The sequence below is a fragment of the Ixodes scapularis genome, unplaced genomic scaffold (genome assembly GCF_016920785.2).
Source record: "Ixodes scapularis isolate PalLabHiFi unplaced genomic scaffold, ASM1692078v2 PGA_scaffold0__279_contigs__length_252992795, whole genome shotgun sequence".
NCBI classification, from domain to species: Eukaryota; Metazoa; Arthropoda; class Arachnida; order Ixodida; family Ixodidae; genus Ixodes; species Ixodes scapularis.
In genome coordinates, this window is record NW_024609835.1 from 162,117,971 (window position 1) to 162,130,817 (window position 12,847).

The 12,847-nt window shown below is 45.3% G+C and overlaps 1 protein-coding gene across 1 annotated transcript; it reads left to right on the forward strand.

Annotated features, from left to right (window-relative positions):
• The first annotated feature begins 3,760 nt into the window (after positions 1-3,760).
• LOC115329512 (putative nuclease HARBI1) lies at positions 3,761-10,766 on the forward strand. The gene is made up of 7 exons (XM_040213578.1): positions 3,761-3,795; positions 8,030-8,173; positions 8,464-8,565; positions 8,736-8,865; positions 9,912-10,108; positions 10,349-10,625; positions 10,710-10,766. Exons 1-7 carry the CDS (start codon positions 3,761-3,763, stop codon positions 10,764-10,766), a joined length of 942 nt encoding a protein of 313 aa, XP_040069512.1.
• The last annotated feature ends 2,081 nt before the right edge of the window (positions 10,767-12,847 follow it).

The following is a 12,847-nucleotide window of genomic DNA, read 5'->3' on the forward strand; positions in this document are numbered from 1 at the left end:
CTTGCAGCGATTCAGTTCGCCGTAGTGCACTACTCATACCCACCTTCGGAGGGCGGATATTCTTCACGTGTACGTATACTTCCAGGCAGCACCCCGCGAATGCAAACGGCGGCACACCGGCCGCCAAAGAGTGCGTCCTATTAAACGTCAGGCCCGCATGATCAAAAGGGACCAAAAAACAACGCTCCGTATTCATTCGATTTCCGGAAAACTCGGGCATTGCTGGGAACGAGGAATCAAACCGAGTCGCGCTCTAGGTCCTCTTTCCTTGCAAGTCGGCAGTCCTGTTGCATTTAGCCCAGACCCAACAAAGCTAACATTATGACCCGGACGAGAAGATCCAAAGAGGCTTCCTCACACGGTGCAAACACCTGGGGTCTCTACAGGTCCCCGACCCCGATCCACTTCAGAAGCGTTTAAAGGGATACGAAACAGTCCGCCGTCGCATACGCGCGGCAGGAGCAGTCACTCCCGACGTGGCAGAACGCTGGCGCTACTACCAACAGTGCCGCACTGCCACGATACCGCGGGACGACGACGAAGCCGTCGACCGGACACCATCAAACCTGACGCGTGCCCCAGAGCCGAATCGACGTAAGATGACGACACGGGGTGAAGTTGCCACGTGGCTTGATGCCACTAATTGAGTTCACGTGCCTTGACGTCAAACTGGTACCCTAAGTTGCGTGACAACTTGACATAAAAGCGTGGTCAGGGGACGTAAAGTTTTTCACTTAATTTTGAGCGAGATTAACGTCATTTCAGTCGTAGTGTCAGGTCACCTCAGGTCACGTGTGACGTGACGTCAGGTATCTTTGATGCCACGTTACCTGACGTGACGCCAGGGTACGTAAAATCAGCGGAACGTCAGATCCTGATATTGCGGTCTCATGTTGTGCGATAACGTGATACCATGACAGCCCGTTACGTCTATTGCCTCGCCAAATGTAACGGGGCTATTCATGAACGGGCAAACAAATGGACACACTTTAGGAAATGTTTTGTGCCTTATTAAATAAAAAAAAAATGAAAGCGACGTGAGTGCTAACGGGTCTTTTATTCATGCCCATTGGCTTTTATGCGCATCATTGAAAGAAAAAATGGAGAAAAGTACCGGATGCCGGCCACGACTTCGGGTTTCTGTAAATGGTGCTCCGCCGCAATTACACTCGTTGAGCGAGGAAGCGCTTGCGCGCGAGTAAGCTCTTAATTCTTCGAAGAAGTTCCTAAAGCAGAAGGTTTGTCGGCCCAAGGATTGTCTGATGTCTCTGCCGCGAATTAGAAATTTAGCCAGTGTAGTACGACCGCCATCATTAGAGTTAAAAGAGGGCACGGGAAGGAGAGGGAACCCGTTGAAAAGATGATGTAAAGACAATAAATAACTCGAATTTAAACAAGACAAAAACAAACAGTTTCGGGCCGCTTTTAATTACCTGCAGTTTTAATAATGCTCACCAGACTGTCTTCTTTCCCAGCATGACCGGACGTCTAAAAATAATAAATCCAAAAGAAAAAAAGAAAAGGAAATGAAGATTTGTCTGTTCTTTTCATAGGACAGAATGGGCTTATGTATAGTGGGGACATCATTAAAACTGTCGGAGCTAATTGAAAGCTTCCTGCGTGTATGGTGTTCTCCCCTGAAGTTGTATTTCTTTTTTTTAAGCTTTGCCACTGAAACGGGACAGGCTGACGAAGACGTAGTCGATGCTTCAGCTATGGCGACTGGGCAAAATTTGAGCTACATCCCTTCCATCTATTTAATTTTTCAAAATGCTAATAATATTGCAGGGGTTCGGAGAAGTGCGTTTTCACTTGTTCTTAGTTTAGAAGAGCTGCACATATATTTGTTCGTAACGTCGGCGACCGCCTACGTGCTTCTATTTACCACGTTGCCTTGATCTCTCCAAACGAGGCAAGGCTGACAATGACTCTCAACCCTCAGTTTCTTTTAGCGTGGATAGCCATTATTCTTTTGTACGAACTGAAAATATTTTATTTTTTGAGGGGGACGCTTCTTATGTATAACACTACCGCTTTACATTGGGTGTCTTCAAGAATAGTCTTTAATCGTGACCACGTTTCACGAAAACTACATTAAATAATCTACGCTCACACTGCCTAATTCTCCTCATATTACGTCCACGCACGAAAACATCCGTCGAGTTCACCAATAAACAAACAAACGAGAATACAAAATTATAGATATTTCCATTTTGCACATAATTTCTCCAGACACCAAAAAGTATGGGAAGTGATTTAGAGGTACTACACACTGTGGGCAAGAAAAACAATACAATATTTTTTTATCAGCCCCTTAATTATTAAACCATCGTCCCTGATCAATGAGTGTTCAAATTAAATACCAGCTGAGTGGCAGTCAGTTTTATATTATACCCTCGGAATAATCATAAACGGGAAAAAGTCAAAATTAATCAATACAGATTAGACCCTTATGAGTGCATCCTTTTATATCCTAGGCCCAAAGAAAAGAAAAAAAAAGTTGCACGATCTTGCTTTCTGCCACCGGATAAACAGCTGTAATATTACGTAGGATTGCTCATCTACAGCGAGTGACTCGTCGCAACTTTAAATGGCAGACCAACTACACGCTGTTTAAATATTCCCACAACCCCAATTATTATACTAATAGTACCGGTGTTATTGAACGCATCAATGTAAATTTTTGTTGAAACAAAATATCCTTATTTGCTCAGAAAACAAGTTATATATCGAAATCTTGCATATTATTACAGTTGCATGAATGTTTAAGAATAGATTTATTGAATTTTAGAGGCAGACAAATCTGAATAAATTACTTGGACACGGGGATACTGTAGAAGCCAAACAAGTGATAAGACACTTCTAAAAGCAGTACACTAAAAGTACACTTTTTTTTTTTACATAGAGCATGTACTAAAGCATTTATTCCGCAATTTTACAAAACAAAAATGTATGCTCTCTGTATACTAAGAGTAGCAACTTGAAAGCATGTTAAAATTGAACTCTTAGCACACCAAAAAATTACAGCCAATAAGTTGAAGGGGTTTAAAATCACACTTCTAGTATACACGAAGTACTTTAAAAGTTATACTTTACGCGTACTTAACGTACGCTAAAAGTATAATTTTCTTTCAGATGGCTGACCACCGCCAAGTGGGGGCTGGCCAGCGGTCAGTAGGAAGATAGACAAATCCACTTTCACGCGTTCCAGCGGGGCTGCGAGCTCAAGAGAGCACGACGAACTTGAACGCGAGGCAAGAAGACAAGCAGAACCCTTTCCTCGCAACTCTGAGTTTCGTCGCTTTTCGTCTGTTCATTCAGTGTGAAATGTTCGTAAATAAACAACCCGGTGTGCCTTATTCACAGCCCAGCAAGTATGTATTTTTCGTTTCGAAAAGTGAGAACACGGTATGCCGTACAGAAGACAACTAAAAGCAGCATTTCTGAAAAGCACTTCACAGTCTCCAGCTTCGCTAAATGAGTGAGTGCCTGTGCATAGCTCTGATGTAAACGAATATAAATATTTGTCGTTACGCAGTCAAAGCTGCGGGCGCCCAGGCACCCACCGTTTAATTTTGTTAGTACGATGCTGAAATAGCTGTTGGCGAGTGCGTGTGTTTTTATTTATCGTTTTACACGCACGCGCTCGAGCCTGTATAATCTTGACAGCGTTTTACATCGAGTGTGAAGCGAAGTAGTCACTTATATCCTGAACGCAGAGCAGATTAATACATACACCTGTTCGTCTCACTTCGAAAACATGCACTGCAGCGCCTGTAACAAGAAGAGCATAAGGTTAGCGATTACGACTGTTTAAAACTCGTACAACAATCGCCCCGAAAAGTAATTAAACGCGATACTAAGCTATCTCAAGGCGAGCACTAGGAATCAAAGAGCTTGTGCTTGCAGCTTTTCCAATATGTCAAGGCGAGAAGCAGCGTCAAAACGGGGTGATGACTATACAGATACAGTAAAGCTCTCTGTTCTCATAAGTTTGGTGACCACATTCCAGTATTTTGCCATCAACCTTGAAAGCTCCAGTTTCAGATACCTTTATCATGTAAAAATTTCCGAGGTGCCACCTACAATTGCACATACAACACCGACCGGCAAGGAGAAACGGTCGCAATAAGAATAAATTCAATCACCACTAGATGGTCATTACTAGTGTTGGCTGTAAAGCGTTACAAGTAATGGTGCTACAGGTTTCCCTACTTTCTACGCTACTTTCCCAAAACCAATAGGGAGTTTTCGTAGATCGTTTTCGCCGTCCCGCAAGGCCCTCCGCAACCCGCTACGATAGCGGGAACTCCACAGTCAAGGCCATCGGCGCGCAGGCGCAGTAGCAACTTCTTCGTTGCGGAACGCTTAGCGGAGGGGGCAACGCGGTCTACGAAAACTCCCTAGTGACGGGTAACGTACTCACGTTACTTATTTCGATCAACAGGTAACGTAGTTACGTTACTCGTTACACCTTTTCCCCAAAACCTAAAAAAAAGTACACCTACTTTGTTTTCGTGTTTCTATACTTTGTTTACCTTAAGTTCAGACGAAGGCAACGTACAGGCTGATTAGACCGATGAGATAACGTCAAAAAGGAACCATCGTGGTTTTTGTCAAGTTTTTGTAAGTGTTCTGTCACCGCTGGACCAATCATAAACAAAAAGGCGCAGTGACTTCCTCTTTTGAAGCTGCTTGATCGGTTGATTACCTCGTAGCGTCACCTCGGTCTGGACTTAAGCTGAACAGAAGCAGCATTCGTCGTTCATCTGTCTAGCCCACGCTCTACTGCAGTGCCTTGTTTTTAATAATTTTGAGCCGCAAAGTCATGCATTATTGTGCTATTTCCACATGCCTTCAACATTTTGCCTCTCCCCCTGAGCAAAAAGTGCCACTTTAAGAACAAAGCAACGCTCACGCCCTTTGCCCCAGTGTCGGAAAAAGCTGTTTTCACAGGAAAAGAACGCAGTTACCATCAATTTATAAATAAATGGTAAGGCCAAAGCAACGTGCGTTACTTTTTATTCGTAAGGGTGACAAGAACGCGTAACCTATTTTTTTAGGTAACGTAGGTCGGTAACGCGTTCTTTTATTTTGGAAGTAACTTTCGAGTAATGTATTTCGTTACTTTGGTCGGTAGCGCCTACCAACACTGGTTGTTACATTCATAATACAAGTACGAACACAGAACTGCTACGTGAAGAAAGAACTTTCATATATGAAAGTTCTTTCTTCACGCAGACGACTACAGTATCTGCATTCACCGCGAGCGAGCGATTATATATACTGACGGAAAAAAAGGGAGCAGACAAGCCTAAATCCGTCCTAAACAGTAGAGGTTAGGTCTTGTTAACGGAGGCGCGAGAAAGGAACTAAAGCGCGCTCGTCTTCTCACCGAAAAATGACTCTCGCAAAGTGTTTGTGCTCACAATTAAGCTGATCGGACTCCAAAGGCAGAATCCATAATCCAGTGCGCGACACGGAAATAGCACAAGGAGGGAAATCGGGTAAAAAAGTGTCGACGGTAAAATTTGCGGCGAAGAAATGGGCTACACGCTATTTTGCAAACAACGAGCTCGGTTTATTTCCGAAAATTAGGCTTGAAACCGTCCGCTATCCAAAATTTCAAAACTCGCCAATTACGGCACAAAGACTGACAATCTGCCGAGCCTTTTTTTCCGAGAACTAATACATATAGGTATTTTTTCCCAACGTGATTCATGATTGAAATTAATTACCTGCCGCAACTTTTCAATATGACGATACCCTTTTGAAGTGTATTTTCGTGCCATAAGGTGCACTGTAATATACTTCATAAAAGCGCTATGTATCAAAACTTTATTTTTCTGGATTTATGTGTGGTACATGGGATGCCAATGCTTAAGTATGCATTTCTATTTTAAAGCGCAGCGCTTAGGCGCCCGTTTCCGCGTTTGGCGGCGTCGCCGTCGGCGTAACCACCCCGCTAAGTTTAGTGCGCAATTGAATTGGTGTTGAGGTCAGGTGCCGCCCATGTTCTCACAAAATCTAGCGGAGAAACTACATGCACTTCTTCATGGGTGACATGACATGAAGTTATGTGACGTTAACTCGCTAAATTTAGCTGCGAAATTGTCCTGTTTTATTTAGCATTGAAAATTTACCGCTATATTTAGCGGAAAACATTCCCACGAAAAATTTCGCCGCTTAAGGTAGCCGGTCAAATTTTCCCATTAAATTTACCCAAAAAAATTTCCTGCTAAAGTTAGCCGAACATTTTCCCACTAAATTTAGCGGAAAAATTTCCCTGCTAAATTTAGCGAAAAAATATCCCCCTAGAAGCAGAAAAATTTCCCCGCGAAATCTAGCAGAAAAATTTCCCGGCCTTATTTAGCGGACAGACGTTTTCCGGTAAATTTAGCTGGAAAATTTCCCCGCTTAAGTTAGCAGAACAATTTACCCGCTAAATTTAATGGGAAATTAGCCCCGCTATGTTTAGCGGTTTAAGGAGGAGGAGTGGAGAGTAGGGAGGGGCGTACTCTCCCCTTCGTACTCTGCCCTTACCCTTCTCAAGACCTGCGGTCTAATTTCGCGTTACAGAATTTTGTAGACATCTTTCATTTTTTTTAGGTAGAAGGTTACTTTGCCGTCTTTGCAATTTCTACACTTTTGCATATATTGGTGTGTCTCATTTTTTATTTTCAATTTTACAGCGCAGCTGTTAAGGGCTAGTTTCCCCAGTCTCGTGTTTGCGGACGAATAAATCTCAACGCAACGCTCTGGACAGCTACCGCCTTCTATGAGCGACGGCGGCAACCAGAAAACCGGCCTGCCGGCTGTCTGCTTGCCGCCTTCACTGATAGATGGCGGCGAATAGTAGAGCTCCGCTGATCTTCTTTCTACACCAGGGTGGAAAGGCTGAAAGTTTTCTTTTCACACAGGTGTATAAAGAGTATTGTTTGCTTCATTGATTGTATACCCCTGCTGCTTGGACCGCCGTTGTCTGCAGAATTGTTAAATAGGCATACGAAGAAGTGTTGTTTATCGCGATAGATCTGGCCAACTTTTTACAAGTTTTTTCGAAACACAATGTCGCTGGACGCGAGTTGATAAATATCTAAAATGAGAAGTTTCTTCACTGAAAAAGCACGCTTGACAAAACTACATCACTCCCAAGCCACGCCAACCAAACACACACACACTACACACACACACGTCCACACACACATACACACACAAGTGCGCGCGCACACGCCCACATACAAAGTATCACTAGGCTATATATTTTGTTTCCGTTTTCCATATGCTTCAAACACTATCTTAGAAACTCTTTCAGTGATATGTTTTAAAAAAAACTCGCTTGAAGGGAGGGTTTTTAAGAGATATAATTATTTGGTCGGTTGTGTATCAGCACCTAAGACCGTATACGTGGGTCTCGTGTAGGAATAAATAAACAAAGCCCGCTCTCCTGCTCGCACCCAGCGGCCGCTTCCGGGGTTCGCTTAGGAGGTCCTGTCGCAAAAAAGCCGGCGTCGTTGGTGTGACGCGAAAATCCTGACTGGTCGATAGGGTCATGACGTCACAGCCGCAAGTCCTCGAGTGGGAATTTCAAACAACCCACAACGCTCATGTTGTGGGTTGTTTCTACAAAACATGAATGTAAAGGCCCGTTCACACAGTTGCGTTCGGAGCGACCACTATGCTTACGAACGAATGCAACCGCTGCGACTTCAACGACAATTGTGCGCGACGTGTACACTCACATGCAAGCGCATACAACCACACGGATCAAGAGCCAATAAGGAACGAGCTTCAGCTCTTGCTCCCAGCCAGTAGTAAGCAACCCAGCTATGCTTACAAATATGCCAGGACGGTTTCGTTCCCGACGCGAGATCCTCACCGAAACAGCCGGATGTTTCGGCTACGGCGTACAGCCACGAAGATTTTCTGTACGCCTACAATAGCTGCGTAAGGGCTTATGTTGCCCGTGCAGGCAGCAGCATTGACTGGGCACTAGTCGCGCGGTCATCCGCTGCGATGTTCTTTTGAGCCGCCGAAGACGCCCCCGCCAAGAATGGGTTCGGTTGATCCTTCGTTTGCGAGAAAACCTCGGCGAGTACCACCACCTCGTCCGCGATATGCGGCTGGACGATGGACGAGATTTCTTTATGTACTTCAGGATGACGCGGCAAAGGTGTGTACTGTACCTCACTCTTTCCAATGCTAAATGCATATCAAATAGCTCGAAGGCCCGCCAACGTCTAGGAGGCGCTTGTTTAGAGCACGTACAGTCTGATTACCTCGCTCGCTCGCTGCCTTTGGAACTGCCAAGTCCACGTAAAATAACACGCAGAGATAACATAAAAAAAGAACGAGGCAAATAGCGTCGTTTTCATGGTGCTCGCATTTTTAAAAAAGTTCACTTTATAGCCCGAACCGAAGCAGCTAGGATTCGAGACGGCCTGTAAACGGTTTCCTCTGTAGGTTTGAACACTTGCTGTCCCTGGTTGGGCCACTGCTGCTGAAAAAAGTCACCTTCTGGAGAACGCCGATCGCTCCAGCGGAGAGGCTGTCCTTGACAATCAGGTGAGTTGAATAACTTCATTCTTTTCTGCTCTTTTTCAAACAGCTGGCTCACTCGCCATTTAATGCGTACTCAGTTTTATGTTTGTTTCCATTTCACCAGTCGGCTCTAAAAGTTGAGATGATCATGTGTTAGTATCTCTGAATCTGTTTCCCTCATTTCACTATTTTAGGTACCTGGCTCACGGAGCCTCTCAGGCAATATGCTCGACCAGTTACCGAATCGGCCGGTCGACGACCTCCGGGATAATCAGGGACACGTGCATGGCCCTCTACAAGGTGCTAGACTCACTCTACCGCCTTGTGAGTAGACATGTTCAAGAAAATGTTAATCCTTATGTGATGTCATGACAGGCACTTTTCGCATAGAATACAGATCTCTAATACCATCTTCGATCAGCACGTACCGGAATTGCCCTGAAACCGAGACAGTGCACAGCGCTCGGTCGTGCAGCGCGTAGTCGGTGCAACATTGAGGACAAACTGCGCTTTACCGGTACACCGCGGCGAGCACCACTATGCGTCACTTCGCGTTTTGTTTGTTTTTTCTTGTGTACGTGTCAATTTCTCCTGGCTTTTTACTCGCGGCTTTAGCATTTTTACACAAATGGGAATTGTGGACGTGATTGTCTATGGGGTCATGAAACAAGTAACAATTCCACAGGTATATTTTGCCCATAATTGTTGGTAAGAGCACCACCAGACAATAGCCATACCTTGGTGTTATCGCAATGGTTCAAAAAGCTTTACACGAAGTTCGTAACTTTCGGGCGCTCCTTGCCACTGCAGCAATCACCGGTAATCGCAGAGATGGTAAGAAGCTCGTCGTGTTTACGGTCAGAAGGGTTGGGAAATTCCTAGAGTACCGCTCTTAGATGTGTTTGCTTTCACAAAATCGTCATCTGCAACTCCCGCCATCTCCTTGATTCCCGGTCCTGGCTGCAAAGCCTGATGGGGCTGCTCCCCGGTGCACTGTTGACTTTTTTGGTGCGCTTTGGGGAAACTTAAAGCCGCACCGGGAGGGTACGCTCCGTTGATCGAGTATGTCCGGTGCGCACCGGTGCACTTGATCTAAGACGACAAGGCGCGCCTTAGCGCCCCGGTGCACACCGGGGCGGATGATCGAGAAAGCTCTGAACGTTTAAATTATCTGGCTGGTAAATCAATGAACCCACTAACTCCAGGTTTCTTCTAAGCCTATCCTTCCGAATGATCAGATGCTACACCCTTTCTTCTTTGCTCGTGTGAAACAGTTCAGTTGTTACAGAATTCCGGCTGTAATGAGCGTTGTGTGCTATGGTGGCATTTAAATAAAATTATCGAAGAACATTTTTTGACTGGCTTTCCAGGTCCCCAACACTGCCCAGTGGGAGCGGCTCGCAGCGGAGTTCGGCAGGCTGTGGAACTTCCCGAACTGTGTCGGAGCCCTGGATGGCAAGCACGTGGCCGTCCAAGCTCCGCCTGGTAAAGGCTCCGACACATTCAACTACAAGGGGTTCCACAGCATTGTCCTCCTCGCAAGCTGCGACGCCAGCTACAAGTTCAAGCTGGTGGACGTTGGGCAGCCAGGGCGGTTTAGTGATGGGGGCATTTTTCGAGACTCCAAAATGGGACAGTCTCTGCTGTCGGGAGGACTTGGTCTCCCGCCAGCTGGGCGGCTACTCCATACATCAGCCAAGCTGCCTTTTGTTTTTGTGGCAGATAAGGCGTTCCCCCTGCTGACTAACCTCATGCGCCCTTACCCCAGGAAGGACTTGGAGTTAATGCAGTAAGTGTTCAATTACAGGCTATCCAGAGCCAGGAGGATAATTGAGTACACTTTCGGCATCCTGGTGGCACGTTGGCGCATTTTCAGACAAACATTCCAGGCGTCTGAGGAGACTCTGGAGGCCATTGTCTGGGCGTACGTCAACCTGCATAACTACCTGAGGGTGTGTGACGAGAGCGAGCAGGGGGAGCGTCGCTACTGCCCCGTCGGTTACGCAGACCAGGAAGCTGCATCTGGCGCCGTAACCGGCGGTCAGTGGAGGAGTGATGCTGCTGGCAGTACTGCGCTGTCAGATGTAGGCCGTGTCAGCTCAAACAACGCCTCCGACACTAACAAAGCAGTGAGGGGCAAGTTAATGAGATACTTCTGTTCCTCGCAGGGCGAGGTACCATGGCAGTACAATGTAGTGTTCAAAGGTTCTGCTCCTGAAAGCTGAGTTCTTTTTGTGCAAGCGTATGTAAGCTTCTGAATTGTTTTCTTTATAGTGTTCTTTACTATATGAATGGTCAACTCCGCTTCATTTTTTTAAACAATGGAGTCCTTTTCAGCATCTCCCAGGAAGACTGCACGTCGAATATTACGACATAGTTGCGTCTTGATGTTTCCTAAATGGTCCGGCAAACTTTGCAACTCGCCAAGTTGCCGAAATCGGCCGATTTGAGCGAGCAAATTGAGGTGCAACCAACAGAGCAGTCAAGGAAGGCTACTGCGTGGACATAGCCAACATTGAGCTAAATGTCATCACAATTTGCCCCTTTTGCTTGTTTTTACTTCTCTGTGCAAATGTAACAGGTGACGTCAGCAACGTTTCCTCTCGGCGCTCAGCGGTGTCCACGTGATTGAAGCAACGCGCCTGCGCAGCGCGCTTCTTGGGAGCCGTACGTACCCCCTGCCATTATTACCGTCGTCATCTCACCGTTTGTCATTATTGTCTCTCGGGATTTCGTCCACACTTCGGACATTACGTGCGCAGACTTATGCCGCAGTTGTGCAGACGTCGTCGAATGTCGTAGACACCAAAACGTGGTGTAAAGTGCGGTGCAGACTAGACTCGCGCCAGGCACACGCCCGCCCCAATCCCGCCTGTCGTTGTGTAGAGGATCATGTGAGATCTCGTACCACGTGATGGCCATGTTCTTCGCGGCCAGAGGCCAATGTTGCCAGACGGAGCAGAATTTTCATTTTAGATTTCTGCTCGTGTTTAACATATTTAAAATATATATTCCATTCTTCGAGACACAAATAACGTAGTCTTTTCCTACGACACTTAATGCGAAATCACTCATTAATCCAAAATATTTGAAATTGAGCGGAGTTGCACTTTAATTAAACTGGTCTGGTAATTGTTGACCACAAAGAGATGAAGATAGTTAGTGATCCAATGTGCCCTTCTACCCAAGCCTTGTCAGGTGGAAGGAACTGGAAACGAAATGAGTAAATGTTCCACTAACAGGTAAACAGCACGGAAAAAATATACTATCTTCATGACTCTGCGGTGTGTATTTATTTAACCTTCCTTCACCATGTCACCATTCTCCCCTGCGGGTCTGGAATGCATCTCCTACTCTGCTTTAGACCATGTTTTTTTTTCCCTCATAACCGTTTCGGTTTTGAATGAAATATAATTTTCCTTAATTGTCCATACTTTTTGTCTCTTGCCATTAAAACTAACTTTTTTTAGAGCAACTAAGGACTGTGACAAGTGTTACTGTTGTTGCCGCTTCCAATTTTATTGCAATTTTATTTTAACTGTATTGCTGTTCTTATGTTGCTCGGCATTTTTTCATGTAACAGGTTGCTGGCGTATTTTTTAGTGTGGCAAATGTGCTCTGTGTGTTGCTGTGAACTGTACACTGGGTGGGGGCCCCTGTCATCCAGCAGTGTCTTTTGCCCCTGCCTCCCTAGCCGGTAATGCCGGTGAAAATCCAAATAAATATTGAATAAATGAATGCAGAGGCGAGTACTGGACTGGATATTTATTCATCATGATCATTTCACATTTTCATGTAACACAGCTAACTCAAGTGTGTGTGCAACAAACATTGTTCACACAAATCTAAGAAGGAATATAAAAAAGATACCGAAGGCAAGTATGAGAAAAAAAGGAAATTAAACCCTGCAGTGTATGCAGGAAGTACATTGCTCAAAGAAATATCAAAATCAATATAAAAAGTCTGCCGAAAATAGGTATGACAAAAAGCAAAATAACCCCCAACCTCCCTCCCCCTTCCCGCCCCTCCTCCTCCCTCCCTCCCTCTCCAAACACAACTTCCAGTCTCCAAGAGGCCTCGAGGAACAGTATAGAAAACAAAGAGATGCAAAGTTCTTTAGAAAGGTAACAAAGTGTGACGAGTTCAGGAAGTAGATTAAAGATTAAAACAGCGCAAGGACACGGACAAGAACAAGGTAGACAAAGAAGGCACTGACTTACAACTGAAGTTTATTCGTTCTAACAGCGAGTATAAATACTGTATTGTCACAACAAACAAACATGAATAAAAAGCGTGACCTGGATGC

Bases quoted from the DNA above. Each gene is read 5' to 3' on its own strand.
- LOC115329512 (XM_040213578.1), top strand. From the start codon at position 3,761: ATGCACTGCAGCGCCTGTAACAAGAAGAGCATAAG. The intron at 8,866-9,911 runs GTGAGTAGACAT...CTGGCTTTCCAG, and splicing joins TAGACTCACTCTACCGCCTT to GTCCCCAACACTGCCCAGTG. The intron at 10,626-10,709 runs GTAGGCCGTGTC...TGTTCCTCGCAG, and splicing joins GCAGTACTGCGCTGTCAGAT to GGCGAGGTACCATGGCAGTA.